General features: G+C 37.6%; 1 protein-coding gene and 2 pseudogenes across 3 annotated transcripts in view; 2 read left to right on the top strand and 1 right to left on the bottom strand.

Annotated features, from left to right (window-relative positions):
* The window catches only part of CTNNA2 (catenin (cadherin-associated protein), alpha 2), a 1691926-nt gene that overhangs the window by 345559 nt on the left and 1319713 nt on the right, over positions 1–26654 (top strand). For all 3 annotated transcript variants that reach the window (XM_006900179.1, XM_006900178.1, XM_006900180.1), the window contains exons 4-5: positions 8516–8635; positions 15359–15625. In XM_006900179.1, coding sequence (XP_006900241.1) covers positions 8516–8635; positions 15359–15625 — 387 coding nt within the window. The remainder of the gene's footprint in view (positions 1–8515; positions 8636–15358; positions 15626–26654) is intronic.
* LOC102867267 lies at positions 2479–3794 on the bottom strand (annotated as a pseudogene).
* On the top strand, positions 5467–6470 carry LOC102875632 (annotated as a pseudogene).

The raw sequence follows: 26654 nt of genomic DNA, 5'->3' as shown, positions 1-26654 counted from the left end.
ACCCATTTTGAATAATATTGCATGAGTTCCTTGTTTTTCAATGCAGCGTAGAATTCCATTGTGTGAATATACCACAGCTTCTCTATCCATTTGTTTGTTTGTTGATGGGCACTTATCCGAAACAATTTGATACAGCTGTAACTAATAGTTCCCTGAGCAAGCTCTGCTAAAAGACCAGGTCTAGAAAACCATATCAAGGGAACAAATGTCAACATCTTTTCTAGTTGTTTGTGGTTGTTTTGTTTTGTTTTGTTTTGTTTTGGTTTGGTTGTGCCATGCTATTTGGCTGAGAGCAAATAACCAACTGTCAGAGCAAAGACTTTTTGGTTTAGTGTTAAAAATCACAGCCTGAGCTGAATTAGGTCAGCTCTCTCCTGGGTTTTGCCCAAGCTGGTGAGGGGTTTGTTTGGGTTTTTTTTGTTTGCTTGTTTGGTTGGTTGGTTGGTTGGTTGGTTTTTCATTTGGAATTTGATGCTACAAGAATCTTTTTTTTTTCATTGAAATGTTTTCCAAAACCAGAACGCACATAGAGTCTTCCAAGCCCCATCCTGCTATTGCTACAGTCCTGCTTCTGTGTCATCACCAGCATTGTATTCTGTCTTCTCTGCAGCCTACACCCCAGGTCTCCTGTCCTCTATGTAGACATGAGGAAAATAGGATGAAGTCCTTTCTCCTCAAAATTACTTAGACAGCTGCATTGCCCTGAAACAAATATCATAAAGTAGATCAGTAACTCTATTTAAAAAGATGGCAATTTGTGGCAGGCACCATGCTAAGTATTGTTATTTTTCATAATTCTTTTTTTTTAATTTTATCACCTTTGATTATTATAACAAACTTATATTGTAGACTATCCTAATTTTATTGATTAACTCAGTGAGGTAGGAGAAGTAAAGTGATTTGTTCTGGAAGATGGACCTAACAATGAGTTAGAGTTGGGATTCAGGCCAAGAACAATCTGACCCCATATCTCTTCCCACGGATAAGGCCTAAGCCATCCATGGCGGGGCTCAGGCAAGCATATTTTGGATAAAGTGGCCCAGCTCTTTTTCCGTATTAACATGTATCCTTTGCTTAACTGATGCCCTCAGCACCTGTAAAAGTTTGAGTCTCACATAAAGGTTTGATGGTGAGCCATTTGTTTGGTGCATGAAAGCCAATTTCCTTCCCAGAACCATTCGGAAAGGTCGTTGAGTTTCAGTAAAACTAAAAATCTCCTTTTCCACGTGCATGTGGCTTGTCAAAAATAACTGAACACTGTCCTCTTTGTTTTTTCTTTGTTTCTTCTTTATCAACACCCCTCCAACATACTATCTATTCCTCTTGGCATCTATAATGTATTTTTCTATCCATCATCAATCTACTAGCACTATATGTATCCAGAATACAGGCTTTGATCTTTTTCCTCTATTCTTGTGGGATGTTGGACAGATCTGAACTTGATTTTACATGAGAATTTTCAAAGCTTAGTTCACTGCCATTGAGCCAGACTGACTCAGAGCTGACCTGCCATTCAGTTTCTGACACTGTAAACATGCCCCTCTCTCTCCTGCAGAGTGGCTGGCCAATTCAAGCTTTAACAGTGACCTGGTCTTTTGGTCGCTAATCCAGCTCCCTAAGGACAAGGCTACCAGAGATCCCCCCACATGAGAAAGCTGGACTTGGTGAACTCAAATAGTACTAGGTATCTCAGAACATAACTATGTCTACTATTACATGAATGTGCCCCCTGCATCCTGCCGCAAGAACCTCATTGACATATAAGAAGTGTTTTAAAAATAATGTCAGAATTCTTCAAAGAAATACATTGCAAATTTAAATTCTTTATGCAAATAAAATATTTTGTATGTTGTTTAAATCCACCAGCTGCTTCATGGGAGAGATATGGGGAGTCAAATCCCATGAGATTAACTGCCTCTGAAAACCCACGGGAGGATCAGCTATGAGTCAGTTCCACCTCGATGGTACAAAACAACAACAGTAAAAAATTCCCAATGGGTCTGATTAACAATCAGCAAGAATCCTGTCTTACATATGTAGTTAAACACATCCAGAATTTAGCTACCTGTGAAATAATTATTTTGTTCTTCCCTAGAAACAGAGGTTTTATCTTGAGGTTAAAAAAATTAGAGCTTAATAAATAATAACAAATTAAGTGCCAAGGCCCGTCTTGGCAATACTGCCGATAGCAACATCACCACGGGGATTATAAAGCAACTAGAACGAGAAACATCACGTATCTGATATATATTTTTTTAAGTAGACTCATAAGTTTAATTAAAAAAATGAGAAGCCAACTTATTTTACATAAGAATATGATAAATTTAGAAATCTTAATACCTATTTTAACACTACAGAAAATGCACAAGACATCAAGATTTGTGGAAGAGTGTATAGCTAATTCTGATAGTTAAAGAATTTTTAAAATGAGTTTGCAGAGAAATCGAGAGGCAGGAATTGCTTCAAGAGGCACGGTCCTCAGAAATTGCTCTGGAATGCTATTTCACTTGTGTCAATATCGTGTTCCCCTGGTTCAGCTTCTTGAACTCCACCACCTGGAAGATGTGCTCAAGAATGTGTTTGGCATCTTGTTGGTCCTTTGGTAGTTTACTGGTCACTTCAAGAATATCGCTGCACTTCCTGACATAGAATTCCAAGTCTTCTTCAGTACATTTATTGGTGGTAATCTGAGCAAGTCGTGCCTTATCGGAGGAGAATGTCTCATCCAGGTCAAAGAGCTCCAGAGGCAGAGGGGGTAATTCCCTAAAACTAGGAGGGAAAACAGCTGGCTGCAGGGCTGGCAGTGGCGTCTCAAACTGAGGCTGGATGAGCTGCAGAGGTTCATGCTTCACGTTTAACTGTTCATGAGCCTTGATGATCTTGGGAAGGGAGGTGGTATCCAGCTAGTAGATGGACAGGTTGAAGAGGGTGGTGAAGTCCCACGGGTTCTCATTGCCCTCCTGCAGACACACTTGGAGTCGCTCTGAGAGGGTGGCTGTGTCGGGCAGCATCATGTAGTCAGAAATCTCTGGGTCTTCGGCATCAATTTGATTGAGGTGAATGTCTTCTGTTGTCAGCCACTGGAAAACAACATCCATAATTTTGCTGTTTTCTTCTTTATCCAAATATTGGTCACAGAACATGTGACATGAACCGAGTACTGCCAGCTTCCCATCTTGACCCTTAGCGTGGTAGAAGGCCAGGATGGGTCTGTTAAGGGGGAAGCAGACAGAGCCAGTGGACAGAACCGCGACTGCCGGCTTCATGACGCTCAGTGTGGCACCAAACAGATAGACGAAGGTGAGAGCCTGGGCATTGTTTCCACCACTCTCCTCGTCAATGAACCCAGGCACGGCCTTCCCTGCTGCTCGACTAATTTCCCTGTTCAAGACTCCGTTGGAAAGTAGAGCTTCTTTAGGATGAAAATATTTGTAATACACATTTCTTACCACAGCATCATTATTAACCATGATTCCATATTCTTCTAGTAGAAAGTTAATATTGGTATCAAATCTGGATTCTCCACCTTCTCCTAGCATTACAAGGGTATCTCCACCATCATCAAGGTATTTCTTCAAGACTTCAAACTCAGCTGCTGTAAACTTTTCCCTCGGTCCAGCTGTAATCCACAGTTTCATTCCAAATAGTTTCTCAGATGTAATTTCATCTTTTAAGCTGTGAATCTTCCAATTACTCCGGAGTCTTTTCTGCATGGATTTATACCCACTAGTGGTGGTAAAGATCTCCTTTTTGGATGCATTGAAAAGAATGGTGCTCCGAAGCTCTTTCTCCATGGTGTCCTGAGACCCGGCGATGACCATCTTTACCTGACGCCGTCCAGCATCCTGCAGCCAGGTAGCCAAGGGTCACTTAGCAACCGGGCGAGTGCCCAGACGCGCTGGGGAAGGCGTGGTCCGGGACACCGACTCCCGTATCTGATATTTTGAAGACTTGTGGCATAAGATCTATTTTTGAACTAAGAAAATATTTTTATGTTCTTTCTGTCTCCCTCTTCTCCTTGTCCTCCTCCTCCTCCTCCTTCTTCTTCTTCTTTTCTCTCTCTCTCTCTCTCTCCTTTCTGTTGTTAGGTACCATTAGGTTAATCCCATCTCCTAGCCAACATATGAACAAGATTTCTGAATCTTTTCATATTCTCCACCACCCTCATGATCTCTGTCATGCTGAAGTCCATTGTTCTAGTTACTGTGCCAATCCATATAATTGAAGGACTTCTTTTCTTTTTTCAAGCTTGACTTTCTACCATTCCCATCATGATATCTTTCTCCAAGTACTGGTTTCTTCTGATCTTTGTTCAAAGTAAGTGATACGAATTTTCACCATTCTTGCCTCTAAGGAGAAGTCTATTTGCACTTCCTTCAGGACAGATTTATCTGTTCTCTTGGCAGTCCATGGCATATTGATTACTCTTTTCCAATAACCACAATTCAAAGGAATCATTTTTTTTTCTATCATCTTAAGTCCACCTTTCAGATGCAGGTAATTGAAAAGACCATGGCTTGACTAGGTGTGCCTTGGTCTTAAAGCTGATGTCCTTGCTCATTAGAACTTTAAAGAACTTTAACAACAGATTTTCTCAATGAAACATGTCTTTTAATTTTTTTGACAGCTGCAACATGGCTGTTTATTGTGGATCCATGTAAAATTAAATCCTTGACAATATTTTCTGCATTTATCATGATGCAACTGTCCAGTGATGACAATTTTCGTTTTCTTGCTCTTTAAATGTGACCCATACGAAAGGTCTTTGACTGTCTGCCATAAGTGCTTTAAGTCTTCTTTATTTTCTGAAAGCAAAGTTGTTCCTGCATAATTCAAATGGTTGGTGAGCTTTCCCAAAATTCTGTTGCCACATTCTTTTACACATAATGCAACTTGATTTACTCTGCATATATAGCTTGAATGTTACTATCATTAAATGCCGTTGAGTCAAACATGACTCATACTTCCCCTGTGAACAATAGATCTGACCTCTTTCCTATTTTGTATCACCTGAGACCATTTCTGCAGTCTTCACATCAATCCATCTCATCTAGCTTGTTGGCGAAGGAGGTGGAATAGGTCCCTTTCCAAAAAACAACCTCTCCTAACGACATTGCCTCATGTGTGTGAGATGAAGCTTCACCATTCTTGCCTCTAAGAAATACTCTAAGGCTAAACCTTCTCAAAGATATATCTATTGGTCCTTTTAACAGTTCATGAGATGTTCAGTACTCTTCCCCAACACCACACCTCAAAGGCATCAATTCTTCTTCTATCATCCTTGCAATTATTTATTCATTGAAAATATTTTTTTTAAAAAAATGGTAACTATCCACATGAACTTCACATGATGGACTGCACCGAAATCAAGTTGACTACATCTATGTAAAGAATTGAGAGAGAGGTGAGCAGAGTGGCGCAGGGGCCCTTCTTGGGAGACCACCAGATCTCTTCCCTCATCTCACCATGGAAACCTACAGGCAGAGCTGCATGCGGCCAATGTGCATTCCTCCATCCTATGCTGACCTTGGTAAAGCTGCCAGAGATATTTTCAAGAAAGGATTTGGTTTTGGGTTGGTGAAACTAGATGTGAAAACAAAGTCATGCAGTGGAGTGGAATTCTCAATATCTGGTTCATCGAATACAAACACTGGTAAAGTCACTGGGACCTTGGAGACCAAATATAAATGGTGTAGGTATGGGCTGACTTTCACAGAAAAATGGAACAATGATAATACTCTGGAAACAGAAATTGCAATTGAAGACCAGATCTGCCAAGGTTTAAAATTGACATTTGATACTACCTTCTCACCAAACACAGGGGGAAAAAGTGATAACATCAAGTCTTCTTACAAGAGAGAGTGCATAAACCTTGGTTGTGATGTTGACTTTGACTTTGCTGGACCTGCAATCCATGGTTCAGCTGTCTTTGGTTATGACGGCTGCCTCTCTGGGTACCAGATGACCTTCGGCAGTGCCAAATCAAAGCAGACAAGGAATAACTTTGCTGTGGGCTACCAGACCAGGGGCTTCCAGTTACACACTAATGTCAATGATGGGACAGTATTTGGAGGATCAATTTATCAGAAAGTGTGTGAAGATCTTGACACTTCAGTCAACCTGGGTTGGACATCAGGAACCAACTGCACTCGCTTTGGCATTGCTGCTAAATACCAGTTGGATCCCACTGCTTCCATTTCTGCAAAGGTGAACAACTCTAGTTTAATTGGAGTGGGCTATACTCAGACTCTGAGGCCTGGTGTCAAGCTTATTCTGTCAGCTCTGGTAGACGGGAAGAGCATTAATGCTGGAGGCCACAAACTTGGCTTGACCTGGAGTTGGAGGCTTAATCCGGCTGAAGACACCTCTGGGAGCGGATATCAGAAGACTTGGCCTTAATATATTTCCATTGTGACCAGCAGGCTTTCCCCACTCTCCTCACAAAGGTGATCAAACAAAGAATGATCTAAACAAGAGCTGTATTTTAAATATTTAGACAGTTACTTGTTTCTAGTTGAATTGGTTGTCTGTCTAGTTACCAATACTGCAGCCCTGCAGTTGCCTATACATTATCTAAATGTATTTAACTGTTAAATGTGCAACCCACCAATAATGAAATAGATCTTTATGAAAACTGTGCAGTTGTGTGCATGTTGGTTTTGATGTTCTTTTTAGCATTTGGTATTGCCATTAAATGAGACCTTTTAAGATGAGGATAATTTTTTTGTTAAATTCAGCCATCATTAGAAATACCTTTAGTATCCTAGAACAAACAAGTGTACATACTTCAAGGATTTGCCAAGTTAAGAATATGCCAGGTAGGGTCAGATCTCTCTCGTATCTAGCCGGTACATTTTTTCCTGGTGAGCAGTTTGCTGTTTATCTATTATTTGTGTCACTCTCAGTGTCCCCAGAGTGATCATGCACTTTTTTTTTAAGACAACAATAAAACTAAGAGAATATGCCTTTCTACTCTTCAGATTGTAAGTTTGTACGACATTATCATTGTTAACTCTAAAAAAAAAAAAAGAACTGAGAGAGAATCTCAATATCATCAGGTAAAAAACCAGGCCAAGGGCTTTCTGTGGAACAGATCATCAACTACTCATCTGAAAGTTCAAATTGAAGGTGAAGAAAATGAAATTCAAGGCCAAGAAAAAATTAAGTATGACCTTAAGTATATCTCAGCTGAATTTTTTTTCCTTTTTTTATTTCTTTATTTTTCATTTCAATGAACATCTACAGAGATCTTGGAATTCCATTCATTCATTGTTGCAACCCCCCCCCCATTTGCTCCTCTCCTTCAAACGCAAAAGAAAAACTCCCTTATTGATACGCAATCCCCCACACACATCTCCCAACCCCAAATATAATCCACTCTGCAACCCTCATTCCGTACTCTTACGATAAACATAATGCCCTAAAATATAAAATATTCTCTCCCCCAAAGACTTTAATGCCATAAACATATTTCATCCAGTTTCTCTCAGCTGAATTTAAAAACCACCTTAAGAATAGTTTTGTCACATTGAGCACAAAGACCAGACAAGCTGTGGAAGGACATCAGCCCTAAGAATCTCCCGAGAAAATGAAAATTTACACTTAATGTTATATAAAGTGTAGCTTGAGTACCTTATCTTTCAAATTTTAATAATTTCCATTGGAAACTAGAGTTATTTTCCTTACTAAACTAATGTTGTTGTGTACCATTAAGTCAGAACTGACTCATAGCTTATCCTCCAGGGGGTTTTCATAATCTGTAAATCACATCTTTCTCCCAGGGATCGGTTGGTGGATTTGAATCCTGTACCTTTGGGTTGGCAGTGCAATTCCTTACAGCTAAGCCATCATTATGAGCTAGGCTGCTAGTTAAGAGCCCTGTGTTTGGGTCTATTACCTCTCCAGTAAAAATGTACAATCTCTGGAAGCTAAGGGTTATTCTCCTCTATAAATTGAGCTGATTTCAAATTCCACTGGGAGGGATTTCCTGTTTTTAAACTACCCTAGTAATAAACTGAAGGGAATTCTTTATTGAGTAAAATATTCTGTGGTTTCTTTTTATTGGCTTGCTTATGCAATTTTTTTCCTTCACTCAGTGAAGCTACATAAAGAAATTATCTTAACCACTCTTTTCATTGTGTCAGTCTTAAATAATGGCAAATCTCTGTAACTCAGAACTGTGTTAATCTATGACTATTTCCAGCCATTTTAGTCATCATATGTGCTTCTGGATTATTTAATATTATCTATAAATTGGTGGGATTTTTTTTATTTTCCCCAAATTCAAAATGCCAGCCAAGTTTTGCATTAGGTCTCTTGTATTCTCGATATTTATTTTTGTGCTTTAAATGCTGTGCTGGCTCATTTAATAATAGTATTTCCAGCATGTTTAGTATTATTTAAAAGTACAAATAATAATCATAATTAGTAATAAATACAATTCAGAATACATTTGCAACTGTTCAATAATATTTAAGTAATGCTTATTTAAATACTTGGGTTTTGGTCACTTCAGGTGGAGGAGGCCCTGGAAGCTGTCAAAAATGCTACAAATGAGCAAGATCTTGCAAATCGCTTCAAAGAATTTGGAAAAGAAATGGTGAAGCTGAACTATGTAGCAGCAAGAAGACAACAGGTAGGAGAGATTTGTAAGATGCTAGAGTAGACAATGATGAAATATAAATAACTTTGCCTCCCTGTTATCTGTCTCTCTGAATAATTGGTAAATTTATGAGTATAAAGACTTCTTCTTAACTGGCCTGGTTCTAATATAGTGACATATACTAGGGACCTCACTTCTGTAGTCCCTGATGTCTCCGTATAGATCTCGGACCACCAGGCTCACTGGAAAGTAATTGCCAGCCACCACATTACCTTTCCATCTACTGGGGAGCCATTTCCTAGTCAAGTGTCTCCATGGCATGGTACGGTGTTCACTCTCTAGGCAGCATTTTTGGCCCTCACTTCATATGGCCTAGTCCTATGGTAGTTTCCACACATATGCATGCCTAGGAAATTTAGCATGTCCAAGGAAACATTTATGAAAGATAAGGAACTCTTAATGAAATGAGAGGGAAGGCAGGAGCATTAAGGGAAGAGAGAGAGAGAGAGAGAAAGAATGAGAGAACAAGTCATTATGAGCCATTCTGATGAGGTCAGGGACCTGAGTAGATCTTGTTGATCTATTCTTCTACCTAGGAGTTCTTCTTTTTTCAATTTTAGCCAGCTTTATTATTTTATTAGATACCATAGCTGCTTTTTAATGAGATATATTTCTTCAGTTTTTACCCCTAAAAACTACTGTCTCTTTTTTTACAGTTGGTATTATTGTTGCTATTTTTTGTTTCACACTTTGCTTCATTCACATTGTGTTTTACAAAATCATTCCTACACATTGTGTTTTATAACCTTAACCATTAAATTATGCCCACCATTACCCCGTCTTTTCAGGTACCTGCTGGTTCTTTCCTATTTCCTTTAACCCCTCCCTCCACCCACCAAATTTTGTGACCCTATGATTTTTCTCCTGCCCACCCTCATCCCTGTTTCCACTCCTTCCCCGCTTGGATCCTCAGACACGTTATACTAGTTGTTCTTCAGTTTTTACAATAGTGATCTTATGCAATATATGTCCTTATAAGACTCTCATATTTTACTCAGCAGTATGCTCTCCAGTCTCTCCCAAGTTATGTAGTAATTTTTAAAGTTGTTGCTCCTGAAAGCTGCATAGTACTCCACCATGTGAAAAAGTACCACAATTAATCAATGCATTCTATTGTGGTTGGAAATTTGGACTGTTTCTATGTTCTTGTGATTGTGAATAACATTGCTGTGAACACTGGTGTACAAATTTCCATTTGTGTCTACATTCTGATTTCCTTGGAGTCTATTCCTAGCAGTGGAATAGCTGAGTTATATGGAATTTCTATGTCCAAGTTTTTGAAGAAACGCCAAACTGCCTTCCAGAGTGACTATACTATTTTACAATGTCACCAGCAGTGTATGAGAGTTCTTATCACTCCACATCCTCTCCAACATTTATTGCTTGCTGTCCTATTAAACTTTGACACTGCTACTGGAGTGAGATGGTACCTCATTGTGGTTTAGATTTGCACCTTTTGTTGCAGGTTATTTTGAGCATTTCTTCATGCGTCTGTTGGCCATCTCAAGATCTTCCTCTTTGAAAAGTCTTTCTATGTTTGGGGTTTGTTTTGTTTTGTTTCTGAATTCTACTTTGTTATAAATTTGTAAAATTATTTTTTTACAATTATTTTATATTGGTTGGTTTACAAAGTTTGTACACATTGTGTTTCACACTATCCTTCATTCACAAGTGCTTCATACAATCATTCCCCATTCATTATGTTTTATAAAATCAGTCACCATTGAACTATGCTCACCCTGTCTTTCCAGATCCCTGCCAACTCTTTCCTATTTCTTTTACCTCTTCCTCCCTCCACTCACCAAATTTCCATATTGCTTGCTCATTTTATAATTGGGTTTTCAATCTTTTTCCTGTGGAGGCCGTATAACATTCTGTAAACTCTTATTATGAAACCCTTGTCTGAAATTGTATTGATTTTTCTGTTGTTGTGTACTGTAGAGTCAGAACCAACCCATAGTTGACCTTCTGGCTGGTTTTCAGAGGCAATTAATCACAAGGGAGGAGATTGTCCATCCTTCTCCACAGAGCCGCTGGGACCTTTGAACCACATGCCATCAGGATTGCAGCACAGCTTACTGCCACTAGGTCACCAGAGCAGATGTTTTGTTTGGTTTTTCTTTTCCTCAGTCAGTAGGTTTTCTTTTTACCCTGTTGGAAAAAGTTTTTGATGCACACAAGGATTTAATCTTTTGAAGGCCTCACTCATCATTTTTATCTTCTCCTGGTTGTGTATTTCTGGCTGTAATTCTTAGCTTTGTTATACCATAGACTAGGCTTTCTAAGCTTGGTCCTTTGTCTCTTATGATATTTATGGTTTGGGTCTTTACCCATAGTTCTTTGATCCATATTGATTTGATTTTTTGTATATGGTGTGAGGTATAAATCCTGCTTCAGCTTTCTGCAGTTTTGCCAGCACCATTTATTGATAGGTTTTATTTCCTTGTAGAATATCATTCGACCATAGATGGTTTCATTTCTGGGATCTCTATTCCATTTTGTTGGTCTATGTACGAGTTCCATGCTGTTTTAGTTTGTACAGCTGAATAGTAGACTTTGAGATCATGGAGTGCTATGCCTTTCACTTCATTCTTGTTGTTTTAGAAGTGCTTTGCTTATGTGGGGTCTCTTTCCTCTCCATATAAACTTGACAATTGATTTTCTATCTCTTTAAAAAATTAATTTGGTATCTGTATTGGGATTACGTTAAACATGTAAGATTGTCATTTTCACTATATTGAATCTTCCTATCCATGACCACAGAACATTTTTCCATTTATTTAAATCTTTTATTGTTTCTCACAGAGCTGTTTGGTAGTTTCTTTGTAAAGTTCTTTTGTATCTCTAGTTAGGTTTATTCCTAAGTATCTCAATTTGTAGCTGACAATTGTAAATGATGTTGCTATCTTATTTTCCTTCTCTGTGTTTTCTTTGTTTCTAGAGAAAATTCCCACTGACTTTTGGATATTGCTCTTGGCAATACCCAATTCTGGTACTAAATTCGTCTACAAGCTCTAAGGGTGTTTTGTTGTCATTGGCAATATCCAATTCTGGCGCTAAATTCGTCTACAAGCTCTAAAGGTGTTTTGTTGTCATTGCTGTATAGTCGTTGGGATTTTCTGTGTACACTGTCATATTATTTGCATATAGCAACAGTTTCACTACCTCATTTCCCATCCATATGTCTCTTATTTCCTTCTCTTGCCATATTGCCCCAGGAAGTACTTCCAGAATAGTGACAATGGGCATCCTTGTCTGGTCCCTATTTGCAAGGAGAATGCTTTTCATCTTTGCCCATTGGTATTACCTCTTGATTTTTGCATATATACTTTTCACTATGTTGAGGAAATTCCCTTCTGTTCCTATTTTGCTGAGTGTTTTAATCAGGGAGAGATGTTTGATTTTATCAAAGGCCTTTTCTGCATCAGTTGTTAGGATCATGTGATTTTTATTTACTTTGTTAACATGATAAATTTTATTGATTATTTTTCTTATGTTGAACCATCCCTGCATACCTATTACGAATCCCAGTTGGTCATGATGAATTATTTTTTATGTGGTGTTGGATTCTATTGTCTAAGATTTTGTTAAGGATTTTTGCATCTATATTGATCTGGTGGTTATTTGTTGGTTGGTTGTGTTTTTTTTTTCTTTTTTGATAATATATTTGCCTGGTTTTGGTATTAAGGTTATGCTTGCTTCATAGAATGACTCTGGGAGTGTTCCTTCCTTTTCCATTTTTAACTTAAGTAGATATGATGTTAGATCTTCCCTGAATGTTTGGTAGAACTGAGCTGTAAAACCATCTGTCCCAGGACTTTTTTTGTGTGTGTATGTGTGAAGGATTTTTTTTTTTATGACCTTCTCAATTTCTTCTTTTTTGGTGGGTTCTTTTCAAGTGTTCCACTTCTGTCTGTGTCAGTGTAGGTAGGGCATGAGTTTCAAGGAATTTGTCTATTTCCTCTAGGTTGTAAAATTTATAGCTTTCCATAATATTCTAATATTATAGATTTAGTTTCATCTGTAGAACCTTCTGCCTTTGAGTCAACTCAATCTCGTGTAGACCTTCCCTGGGGTATCAATAGCAAGAAATCATAATGGAAAGAGACTTCCCATCTTTTTTTTTCGCTGACTGACTAGTGAATTTGAAATGCTAGCATTTCAAGTTAGCAGCCCAGCATAGAATATCTATGCAACCACCCACAAACAACAACAACAATAATCTTCAAGCGGGGACAGACTGAAACTCATTTCTGTAGAATCTAAATTGACTAATAACTGACCCTTCAGTGGGTTGTTAGAAGGCTTTGAAACTCATGAGAGAAGATTGGCCATCATTATCCTGAGGAACCATTGGTGGGTTTGAATTGTCAGAGACACTCTGCTTTAGGGTTAGCAGTGCGATGCCCTATGGACTACACTACCAGACTTGCTTAAATTCCCTGTCGCCTGTGCTCTGAATTGTTCCCAGAAGCCTTCATCATTTTGACCATTTCATAGCCGTTTTCTCTAAGTTGCTCTATGACCAGCAGGAGACACCTATTTGAGAAACATTTGTTGATGATCCATGCTGTACCAAGCTGGTGTGGTATGGAGGATCATTAAATTGACAGTATCCTATTATATTTATCCTCTCTGAGATTAAACTCATAAATGTGATTACTAAAATGTTTCTTATGTAACTGTCTTGAAATGCTATTGAATGATACACATCCATAGTCTTTTCAATATTTTTATTTAGTGATATAGGTAGCACCAACTTCAGAGGGTATGAGTTTAGGCCTCCCGTAATTGAGAGCTGGCTGGGTGTAGAATTTCTAACTACCTTGCACTTTGTCCTTCAAAAGCTTTATATTCTGTATCTGAGGTTTTATTGTAACACAATTCTAGCTGTGGGAAAACTAAATTTACTTACTAAAGGAGTTCATATCTGTTCATAAAAGGCCACAGTAAAGTGAATGGAACGTCTAAATCAGATGTTGTGTGTTTATGAAGTGCTTCATGACTAGTCCAGAGAATCTTTCAACCCCAGAACTTAGATCATTATCTAAAAGAGAGAGTCCATCTGGATATGTGCTACTTATTTTTCAATTTATGGCTCCAAGTAATATTTATAATTTATAAATTATGTTATCTGGAATAAAGTAATCTGTGTTAATTTTTCAGTAAATTAAAATAAATTATTCAATTTTTTTCAAATAAAGAATGTAGTTATTTTGATACTCATCTGAGAATCATTATGACCCACAATGAGAAGATGCAATTTTTACTGTCAGGTTCTTTATCTATCTCACTCCAAATTAGTAAATAGGAATAAATAGAACCCCAGTCATCAAAAGGCCCCATACAAGTGTTTTAAAGTTGAAAACGTTCTCAAAGAATGCTCAGCTGGCAATCATACCTGCACTCAGAGAACAGTGCTGTCTCAACATCTGTCAAAACTAGGTAAACCTTTTTAAACAATATTATTGGGGGAGGGGGGAAAAAAACCAAAGCACAGATAGTAACTGGTGTTGGTTTAAAATTCAAAACTGAAGCAATATTTGACCTATTTTTTGTTCACTAAATAAAATGACTGAAGGAACTTTAGTGGCACCATAGTTAAGTGCTTGACAAGTAATTGAAAAGTCAGTGGCTTGGATTTCTGTGACACATTAGCCTTTCTGAGTGAAGAAGATTCCACAGTCTACTTGTATAAAGATGATGGTCTTCAGAACCCTATGGAGAAATTCTATTCTGTCCTGCAAGGTTGTCAAGAGGTAAAATCTAATGTATGGCAGTTAATAAACTCACTAGTTCAACTGCCAGGAGAGGAAGCCTTTATTATCCTGAAAATAATAATAAACTGATAAGGAGAAGTTAAGCAAATTTCACTACATAAAAAACCACTACTCTTCATCAGTTGATAAGTGAATCTGTATTCCAAGAAAGCCACCTCTGTTTTTAGCCATCAGTTTCTGAATTCAGCAATATTTAATGAGTGCCTGGTATGGGCAGTCACTGTGTTTATATGTAGTGATGTGCTAGTGAACAAGATTAGTCATAAGTGCAGTGACTGTTGCATAAAAGTGATAAGGAATTGTGCTGTCAATTCTGTTTGTGCTTTGAACCTTGGTTCAAAGTCACCAGATGATCGTTGGGAGAATAATGGGCAGTCTCCTCCTGGGAGATTTGCTGCTTCTAAAATCTCACTGAAGGGTCAGCTGTGGATTGGTTCCAACTTGAGAGTATATAACAAAAACAGCAGTGAACAAGACAGATGGAGCCCTCTGTTCACAATAAAACATACAAAATAGAAAGGAAATGTGCAAACAATTAAATATAATAAAATATGATCAGTTTTAATGGTAGACAAAAAATAAGACCTATGGAAGCAGATAAAAAAGACAGAGCTTTAGCTGTGGGCATTGGATAGAAAGTGGACCTACCAAGAAAAGACATACCAAGTCAATGACCTACTTTGTTTCACTGTTGGGGAAGGGAAGGGAGGGAACATGGTGGAGAGAAACATTCTATGCCCTTTAACATGGAAAGGACAATGTATGACAAGAGCCCTGGCAGGCAGAGAGAGCACAGAGGGAATGGATGGTTGTCAAACCTGGGTTTGCTTCTAAGAGTCTAACTCTAACTAGTACTACTAGAGCTTCCATGACAGATTTCATGCATGTGACAGGGTTTTGTCTTTTGTTTTCACAGGAACTGAAAGACCCTCACTGTCGGGATGAGATGGCAGCTGCCCGAGGGGCTCTGAAGAAGAATGCCACAATGCTGTACACAGCATCCCAGGCTTTTCTCCGCCATCCAGATGTGGCAGCCACAAGAGCCAACCGAGATTATGTGTTCAAGCAAGTCCAAGAGGCCATTGCTGGCATCTCCAATGCTGCTCAAGCTACCTCGCCTACTGATGAAGTCAAAGGCCACACGGGCATCGGCGAGTTGGCTGCAGCTCTGAATGAGTTTGATGTAAGCATGTTGGTAGTATGCACAAAGGGACACATGTTTGCATTTTAAAACAACACAAAAGAAAACAAACAAAAACGCTGCTGAGGGTGAGGGGCTACCATGACAGTATACACTGAGTTTGTTTTTTGCCCCTACCTCTTCATGGAGGTCTTTGATAATAAAATGGACTACACATGTGTACATGTCTTTCAGAAAGCAAAATACTGCCAGATGCTAACCTGTTATTGTTAGGTACCACCAAGTCAGTTCTGTCTACCACACAACAAAGTACTACCTCATCCTTCACCATCGTCACAATCATTGCTATCAGTGAGCCCTTTATGCAGTCATTGTGTTCGTTCATCTCATCATGGGTCTTCCTCTTTACATTGACATACTCTACCTGTAGCAGAATATGGGTCTCTTTACTCTGGTACTAGAATCCTTAAGCAGTTGCTATTAACCCCAAGACTGTGCCTTTCTGGCAATTTGAATCTACCAGAAGTTCCATGAGAGAAAGGTGAGTTATCTCTTCACTTGCAATTTACAACCTTGGAAACCTGAACGATGATCAGGTATGAGGCAATTCAAACTAAAAGGCAATGAAAATCTGCTTTACCAAGCATTACATCCATCTCCAGGGACTAATTTTTCCTGGTAATATGTCCACAGGAAGTCTCACCACCCTCAATGGTAAGGAGCACTCTGACTAATTATTCCAAGACATATTTGCTCATTCTTCTAACAATCCACAGTATATGCAATATTCTTTCCAACTTCATAAGTCACATTAATTTTAATAATGTGCATTACAAGACTATCTCCTAAATTAAACTGAATAGAACATTAGATACAATTTGAAATGCAAAATGATTATATAAAGAATGAAAAGTTTCTTTTAATACATAGTTAAGGAGGGATAGATTGTTTAATAACATTGCAAGACAATTACATTCTAATATTCATAATTCATTTTATAATCAGTGTGATAAGCAACAACAGAGCCAAATGAGAGCGCCTGGGTCGCTCCGCTCAGTGACAGTCTAGACAAGTCCACTGCTGCCACCTTCTGCCCAAGAAAGTGATGTCTCCAACTTCCAACCTGTATCCATGCCGTTTTCATCAAAAGGAGCTTTTTCTCCCTGTAAATTTATAGGTATATTTTTATAAAATATTTTGGGTTCATATATGACAATTCAAAGCTTATATGTAAAACCTATTAATGAAGTATTCTAACATGTTAAACTTTCAATTGTTTTCTTTTATGACTATGATACTTCATATCATGCCAGACAGGTAAGGCTTTATGAATATATCTATCAGTAGTGTTTTTATAAGACAAATTTTTAGCCCAACACAATATATAATGTAAAACATTATTGAGAAGGGTGAGCATTCTCCTCATGTGCAGTCAGCTGCCTCTGAAAACCCACTAGAAGGTCAGCTATGGTACGATTCTAACTCAGTGGTACTCAACAACATAACGTGTGTGTGTGTGTGTAAGTATATATATGTGTGTGTGTGTGTGTGTGTGTGTGTGTGTGTGTGTGTGTGTATGTGTGTATGTTCATATTGATATGTATATGTCTGTGGAGCAGATACATATAAACATGAACTTGAAATAAATATCTGTTGTCAAATTTTGCATATTGAACAAAGTATTATCTAATGTTTACAATTTTATTTTTCAGAAGATGAGGAAAATGCCAACATGTGAATCTTTCTGAAACAGAAATGCAAAGATAAAAATTGTTCCGCTTGGTGCATATAATATATTCTTCAAAATCTAGTGCTGCTATAATACAAATATCACAAATTGATGGCTTTAAAAAGCAGACCTTTATTTTTATTCCTTGTAATTCTTTTTTTTTAATTTTACATTGGTTTACCTACAATTTTTGTATTCATTTCCCCTCACACTGATCCCCAACACCTCCACAACCGACAGCCCCTCCACCTATCAAACTGTGAAACGTCGTTACACCCCCACCCTCTGCTCATTCCCACCTCTCTCTCTGCTTCCCCCCTCCCTCCTTTAGATCCTCATACACATTTTACTAGTTAATCTATTTCTACCAATAATGATCTTATACAGTATTTGTCCTTATGGGACTCAGTTCACTTAGCAAATGTTCTCTAGTCCCTCCCAAGTTAGGTAGTGATTTATAAAATCATTATTCCTGCATGCCGCCTAGTATTCCATTGTGTAAATGTACCTAATTTCTCAATCCATTCAATTGTGGTTGGATATTTGGACTGTTTCCATGACCTTGTGATTGTGAATAATGCTGCTATGAACATTGATGTACAAATCACCATTTGTGCCTCAGTTCTCATTTTCTCAGGTTATATTTCAAGCAGTGTTATAGCGGGGTCATATGGAATTTCTACGTTTATCTCTCTGAGGAAACTTCATACTGACTTCTAAAGTGGTTGTTGTACCAATTTACAATTCCACCAGCAGTGTTCCTTTCTCATCCACATCCTCTCGAACATTTATTACTTGCTTTCCTGTTAAACTTTGCCACTGCTCCTGGAGTAAGATGGTATCTCATTGTGGTTTTTATTTGCATCTCTCTGTGATTTTGAGCATTTCTTCATGTGTCTGTCGGCCATCCCAATATCTTCCTCCGTGAAAAGTCTTTCCAGGTGCCCATTTTATAATTATGTTATCAGTTTTTTTCTTGTAGAGACCCTGTGGGATTCTGTAATCTTTGGATATGATGCCCTTGTCTGAAATGGAATTTCCACATTTTTCCCCCCAATGGAAAAAAATTTTTATGCCCACAGGGATTTAATCTTTAGAATGTCCCATTCATCAATTTTGTTCTCTCTTGAGCTTGATCCCAGTTTGTCTCGGATGAACATCATATGGTATTGGGCTTTAGTCCCAAGTCTTTGATCTACCTTGAGTAGGTTTTTGTGTATGGTGTGAGATGTAGAGCCTGTTGAAGCTTTCTGGAGGTAACAGTCCAGTTTGCCAGCACCATTTGTTGAAGAGGTGGTCATTTCCCCATTTATTAGGTTTTATTTCCTTGTTGAATATTAGTTGACCATAGATAGCTGGGTCTGTTTCTGAGTTTTTAATTCTGTTCTGTTGGTCTGTGAGCCTGTCATTGTACCAGTACCCTGCTGTTTTGGTTACTACTGCCTCCCACTTTATTTTTGTTTTTCAGAAATGCTTTGCTTATTTGGGATCTCTTTCCTCTCCAAATAAACTTGACAATTTCTCCCTCAATCTCCTTGAAAAAGTAATTTGGTATCTGTGTTGAAATTGCATTGAACATATAGATTGCTTTTGGTAGGATTGTCATTTTTACAATATTCATCTTCCTATCCTTGAACAGAGCACATTTTCCCATTTATTTATGTCTGTATTGTATTTCAAGAAATGTTCTGTAACTGTTTTGGTACAGGTATTTTGTGTCTCTAGTTAGATTCACTCTCAAGTATCTCAAATTGTCTTTGGCTATTTAAAGTGGTCTTGCCTACTTGGTTTCCTTCTCTGAATTCTTTGTTACTGTAGAGGAATTTCATAATTATTTTTTATATTGATCTTATATCCTACCACTCTAATAAACCTCTAAGAGTTTTTTGTTGAGTCTTTGGGGTTTTCTGTGTACACTATTATATCTTCTGCATATAACAACGTAACCATCTTCTTGCCTATCAGGGTGCCTTTAATTTCCTTCTCTTCTTGTATTGCCTTAGCAAGTACTTCCAATATAATACTGAATAGAAGTGGCCACAGTGGGCATCCTTGTCTGGTCCCTGTTCACAAAGAAAATGCTTTTACTCTTTCTCTATTGAGCATGATATTGGTTCTTGGTTTTGCATATATACTTTTCACTATGTTGAGAAAATTCCCATCTATTCCAATTTTGCTGAGTATCTTAATCAGGAATGGGTGTTGTATTTTGTCAGATGCCTTTTCTGCATCAATTGCTAAGATCATATCCTTCTTTTTATTTGCTTTGGTAATGTGGTGAATTGCTTTGGTTGTTTTTCTTGTATTAAATCATCCTTGCATAACTCTTTTGAATCTCACTTGATTGTGATGATTTTTTTATGTTTTTGGATTGTATTGGCTGGAATTTTGTTAAGGATTTTTGCATCTGTATTCATGAGAGTTATTGGTCTGTAGTTTTCTTTCTTGGTAATATCTTTTTCTGGTTTTGGTATGATGGTTATGCTCACTTCATAGAATGACTCTGGGAGTGTTCCTTCTTTTTTCTATTTTTTAAAATAAGTAGAATTGATCATAGATATTCTCTGAATTTTTGGTAGAATCCAACTGTGAAGCCATCTGGTTCAGGACTTTTCTTGTGGGGAAATTTTTTTATGAGTCTATTCAAATGTTATTCAACTGTCTGGGTCAATCTGGATAGGAAATGAGTATCAAGGAATTTGCACATTTCCTCTAGGTTTTCATATTTATCTGAGTATAGTTCTTCATAGTATCTCTATATTATTGATTTAATTTCTTCTGATTGTGTTGTTATGTTACGTCTGTCATTTCTTAATTAAGTTATCTTTGTCTTTTTATTTTCTTTTATTAAGTTTGTTAGTGGTTTGTTAATTTTATTGACTCTTGAAAAAACAGCTCCTGGTCTTATTGATGGTTTCAATTGTTTGTCTGTTCTCTGGCTCATTGATTTCTGCTTTTTGTCCTTATCATTTCCTTTCTTCTAAAGTCTACAGATTAGATTATTGTTCTTTTTCTCATTGATAACAGTGTTCAGTTAGACCGTTGATTTTTCTTCTTTCTTCATTTTTTATGTGTGTACCTATTGCTATGAACTGACCAGTGAGGACTGCCTTAACTGCATCCCAGATGTTTTGATGTGTTGTATTTTCATTTTCGTTTGTTTCAAGGAACTTTTTAATTTCATTCTTTATTCCCTTTATAAACCAATCATGTTCTTGCAGAGAGTTATTTACCTTTCACATGAGTGGTTTTGTAAGTTTTTCTTTCCTGTGTTTAATTTCCAGCTTTGTGGCATTGTTGTCTGAGAAGATATTTTGCATTATTTCAATGTGTTGGTTTGTTGTTGTTTTTTTATTTGTTGAGGCTTGCTTTGTGTCCTCATATGTGATCAGTTCTTGAGAATGTACCATGTACACTTGAGAAGAAAGTGAATTGAGTTGTGGTTGCAGTAACTCTGAATATATCCACAAGGTCAAGGTGACAGATTGTGTAATTTAGGTCTTTTGCATCTTTGCTCAAAGTTTCTTTTGAGTTTGCCTATACTTTGGTGATAGTGGTGTGTTGAAGTCTCCAGTACTATTGTGGTACTACCTATTTCTTTCTTCAATTCTGTTAGTCATCATTTTGTGTATTTTGCAGATCTGTCATTTGATGCATAAATGTTGACCAAGGCTATGTGCTCTTGATCTATTGTGTCTTTAGTCAGTATGTAATGTGCCTCCTTATCTTTTATGGTGGTTTTCATTCTGAAATCTATTTTACTAGAGATTTATATTGCCACTTCTGCTTGTTTGAGGTTGCTCTTTGCTTGGTATATTTGTGGTTATTTATTTCCAGCCTTTGGTTTTTAGTCTATCTTTCTGTTCATATTTTAGATGTGTCTCTTGAAGGCAATGTATTGATGGGCGATTTTTTTTAACTCATTCTGCTACTTTTTTTCTCTTAATTGGCTCATTGTTCCATTCACATTAAGTGTGATAATTATCAGGTCAAGTTTTACCATTGCTATTTTGCTGTGTTTCTTTTTTGGGTTTTTTTCTTGTTACTATGGTCCATCCACTTTCCTTTGATTTCTTCAAGTGAAGCACTGCATTTAAACTTTCTTATAGTTTTGTTATTGTTTTAACATAGTTCTGAAGTTCCTTCTTTTCTGCCAAAAATCTAATTTCTTCTTCATATTTGATGGAGAGTTTGCTGGGTACATGATCCTTGGCTGGCAATTATTTTCTTTCAACTTTCTCTATATATTATCTCATTGTTTAGCTCACATGATTTCCACTGAGAAATCAGAGCTTAATCTAATTGTTTCCACTGTGTAAGTGACTCTTTGTTTTTCTTGTGCTGCTTTTAGTATTCTATCTTTATCTTTTAATTTGGAGAATTTAACTATGGTAAGTCTTGATGTTTTTCTTTATGGGTCTGGTTTATTTAGTGTTCACTGTGCTTCTTGAATGTGGATTTCCCATTCTTCATAATACCTTTGGAAATTTTCTTCCAGCACTTCTATAATTTTCTCAGTGACTTCCCTGTCACTCCCATGTTCTGAAAATCCAATCATACATATATTGTTCCTTTTTATGTCATCCCACATGATTCTGATGTTTTCTTCATTTTATCTCTCATCTCTGATTTTTTTCCTACTATGTTTCCAGTGAGGCGCTTGTCTCCTAGCTTACTGACTCTGTGTTCCATCTCTTCAGTTCTACTTTTTTGTCTTACTAGAATTTTGTACACATTTGCCATTTCAGTTTTAAGATCCTGGATTTCATTTTTATGCTTTTCTGCTATTTTCAATATGGAACCCTCTCTGTCCTGTGATGATTTTTTTAAGTTATTGTACCTCTTAATCTATATTATCAATACTTTCTTTCATCTTTTGCATTTTCTTCCATAGTTGTTCAAATTGCTCCTTGTCTATATATTTCTGAGGTATTTTCTGTCTTAATGACTTCCATTGTTTCTTCCATCATTTGCATCATCTTCTGTCACTGTTTAAATAACTCCATATCAATGTATTTCTTTTGCTTTTCCCTATTTGGTATATTCGTTAGATCTGCTTTTTTAGGAGAAGGGTTATTTTGGTTTTAATTATGACTGAGACAGACTGCTGCTTTATTGAGAGCATGAGTCTTTTCTTAGTAGATATTAGGTTGTTGTAACTAGATAATGTTACATGGTATGGTAATGTTTTATGAAAGACCTGTATATTGGTGCCCCTTTCTTGTCTTGTTACCCTCCAGAAAATGCAGCTCCACCCAACCTCTTCTACTTGGCTTTAAGAAGTCCCATGTAATGTAGCTACTCAGCAGTCATCAAGGCCAAAGCACTTATTTTGTCTACTCTATGAGATAGTTCTGTGGTAGGCCCTTGACTTCATTCTTATACTAATTGCAGGTGATGTCTTGACTGGATTTCACATATAGATATTCCTTATTATTTCCCTTATATGTTTCCTTAAACAGTGAAAGGAAACAGGTCAAAGTGGTGGACAAGAGGCAGAGGTAAGGTGGAGAGTGATGCTCTATCCAGATGGGAGGCTGAGGAAAAGTGGTGGGTGTTGTTCCGTTCACAGGGAGGTAGGTCGGTTTCTCTGCAGGGCCCCACCTCTTCACAGGAACTGGAGGTACAGTGAAGGACCATATCACTGGCTCACTGTGTGCCAGAAGGAATTGACTAACAATGAAAAATTTCAGGAATTACCACATGAACTGGAGCAAATGGTATTGAGGAAGGAGGTGGAAGCTGCATTGAAGGCACTGGCAAAAAATAAGGCCCCAGGAATCAATGGGATACCAATTGCCTTGTTTCAAGTAACAAATGCGGCAGTGAGAACACTCATCAGTCTATGACAGGAAATTTGGAGGATGGATGGATGGTCAATAGATTGGAAGAAGTCCATATTTGTTCCCATTCCCAAGAAGGGTGATCAAATTGAAAGTGGAAATTAATGAACAATATCATTGAAATCTCATGAAAGCAAAATACTGCTTAAGGTCATTCAAAACTGGCTGGAACAGTACATAGATTGGGAATTGCCAGAAGTTCAAGCAGGATTTAGAAGAGGCTGTCACACCAGCAGTATTATTGCTGATGTCAGATGGATCCTGGCTGAAAGCAAGGGATATCAGAATACCAGTAAGGAATATCTATTTGTGCTTTATTGACTATGCAAAAGTGCTTGACTGTGTGGATCAGGACAAGTTGTGGCTGATATGGAGAAGAATGGAAATATCAGAGTACTTGATTGTGCTCATGTAGAACCTGGATCAGGATGATATGAATGGAGCATGGGAACACTGTGTCATTTGGAATTGGGAAGAGAGTGTGTCAGGGTTGTATTCTATCGCCATATCTGTTCAATCTAGATTGTTGTTGTTGTTGTTGATAGCCTTTGAGTCAAGCACGACTCATAGTGACCCTATGAATAAAAGGGCTGAAGGCCCTCTATAGCTACTGACATTTATCAAAGTTGATAGCATTTCAATATGATGAGCAAATTATCTGAGAAGCTGGACTCTGTGAAGAGGAATGTGGCATCAGGATTTGAGGGAGACTCATCAATAACCTGTGTTAGCAGATGACAAAAACTTGCTTTCTGAAAGTGAGGAGGACTTTAAGCACTTGTTGCAGAATATCAGGAAATGTATCCTTCAATATGGATTGCATCTCAATATCAAGAAAACATATTCTTATCACTGGACCAATAATAGGCAGTATCATGATGAATAGAGAGGAGATTGAAGCTGTCAACAGCTTCATATTGCTTGGATCCACAATTAACACCCTTGGTACAAGCAGTCATGAAATAAGGAGACATATTCTGCAATTAGGGACCTTTCCAAATTATTGAGGAGTAGTGATGTCACTTTGAGGACTAAGGAAAATCTAATTCAGCCCATAGTCTTTCTGATTACTAGCTATGCATCCGAGGTCTGAACAATGAATAAGGATGACAGAAAAGTAATTTATGCCATTGAGCTGTGGTGTTGGAGAAGAACATTGCACATCCCATGGATGGATAAGAGAACAAACAGATATGTCTTGGAAATGTGAAGCTGAAGTGCTCTTTGGAGGCAAGGCTTTGCCTCACATACTTTGGACATTTTGCTAGGAGGTGCTATTCCTTGGAGAAGGGCATGATGTTTGGAAGGGTGGAGGGTTGACGGAGGAGAGGAAGACTTAACCATTTGGATTACCAGTTGGGTTGACATGGTGACTGCTGCAATGGGCAACTGGGTCAGGAAATGTGAGGATGATACAGGACAGGATCGGGTTCAGAACTTTTGCTCATACGGTTGCTATGAGTTGTACTCAACATAATGGCACCTAGCAAAAACAAATAATACTGTTGTTATTAAGTACTGTTGACTACTCTTGGTGTCCATAAGAACAAAAGATCTATACCAGCTCTTCTACGACATACTTATAATCTCCATCACTGAGCTAAAACTCATCATTGCAGGCCATGTCAATCCATCTTGATGATGAATTCATCTTCAACTCTTTCAATGGCTCTCTACATTTCTAACCGTTCTTGTTTTTTTGTGTGGACTGGAAACTCCTGGCAATGTGTACGTTATCCAGCATTTCTTAGTTCTTTTTTAAAAAAAAATACTCTTCAATGTCATTCAAAACTCTTCACCAACACCACAATTCATAAAACAATCTGTTCTTCATATGTCTTTCTTGTTCATTGCCCAAACTTCAGATGCACAGGAAACAATTGGAGATACCATATAAATTGGGGCCAACTCACCTTAGTATTAAATTTTGTTCCTTGTTCTTTAACCTTTTAAAGAAATTGTCAACAACGGATTTGCTACATGTCTTTTGATTTTTTTTTCCTTAATGTTGATAACTTGTATTCAACTACAGTATAAAATATTTCATATTTACTTATATGTTTTTAAGATATCAGTATTTTCATGTACTTCAAGGGGTGGGGGGAGGTGATCCAACACAATGGAGAAATCTTGCTCAAGATAATCATCTTTGGATTTCTTGATGGCCCCTATCATGGGTGTTAACTGTGGATCCAAGTAAAATTAAATCATTAACAACTTCAATATTTTCTCCATCTAGCATGCTGTTTCATATTGATCCAGTAGTGAGGACTTTTATTTACTTGATACTGAGGTATAGTCCATTCTTAAGGCTCTCTTTGATCTCCTTCAGCAAGTGCTTCAAGTCTTCTTCACTTTCTGCAAGGAATGTTCTGTTATCTGCATAACTCGGGTTGTTGATGAGTCCTTCTCTAATTCTGATTACACATTCTTCTCCATAGAGTTCAGCTCCTTAACTTATGTGCTAAGTGATATTGTTGTTGTTGAGTGCCTTTGAGTCAAATATGACTTACAGTTACTCTATGAACAACAGAACCCTATCCTATCCTGTGCCATCATCATCATCATCATCTTTGATACACTTGCAGCCATTGCTATGGCCAGTGTGTCAATCCATCTCATCAAGTGCCTTCTTTTCTTTCATTACCTGTCCAATTTTCCAAAAATAATTGTCCTCCTCCAAGGAATACCTCATCCTAGACACATACTCAAAGTAAATGATACTAAGCTTTGTCACCTTTTCCTTCCAGGACCATTGGAGCTACACTTTCTCTAAGACAAATCTTTTTGCTTTTTTGGCATGTAATATATCATCCTTTTTTCCAACACCACATCTCAACTGAATCAATTATTCTTCTGTCATCCTTATTAACTGTCCAGCTGTCAGATACATAGCAAGTATTTAAAAAGATCATCACCTGAATCAGGCATCCCTTAGGATTAGAGTAGATCATTGCTTCTCAGTAATTTGGTGAGGTCTCTGAGAGCAGAATTTTCAAATACAGTATGTCTCCTGATCCCCAACTCCTGATACCGAGGGTGTTAATTGTGGCTCCAAGTAAGATAACATCACTGGCACCTTCAAGCTTTTATCAATAACATTGTTGTTGTTGTTGTGTACCATAGAGTCAGAACCGACCCAGTGGATTTTTAGAGGGAATTAGTTGCAGAGAGGTGATTTCCCATCCTTCTGTGGAGCAGCTGGTGGCCTCAACCCACATACTTTTGGTATTGCAGCACAGCTTCTTGCCACTTGGCTACCAGGACTCCCTTATCAGTAACATTAGTAGATTATTATTACATATTACAAACTATAAAGTGATTAAATATTACAGGGTTTTGGTGAAGCATATCTTACTCTATAAATTGATATGTGAAAGTTGGAGGATCTATAAGAATGTCTAAGAAGAATTGATGTCTTTGAATTGTGAGATTGGCAACGCATTGAATATACTTGTTGTTAGGTGCCATCAAGTCAAGTCAAGTATGACTCATAAAA

This window comes from Elephantulus edwardii, unplaced genomic scaffold, assembly GCF_000299155.1.
Source record: "Elephantulus edwardii isolate Elephantulus edwardi_28Jun2011 unplaced genomic scaffold, EleEdw1.0 scaffold00275, whole genome shotgun sequence".
Lineage (NCBI taxonomy): Eukaryota > Metazoa > Chordata > Mammalia > Macroscelidea > Macroscelididae > Elephantulus > Elephantulus edwardii.
This window is presented reverse-complemented; position numbering and strand designations above follow the sequence as displayed.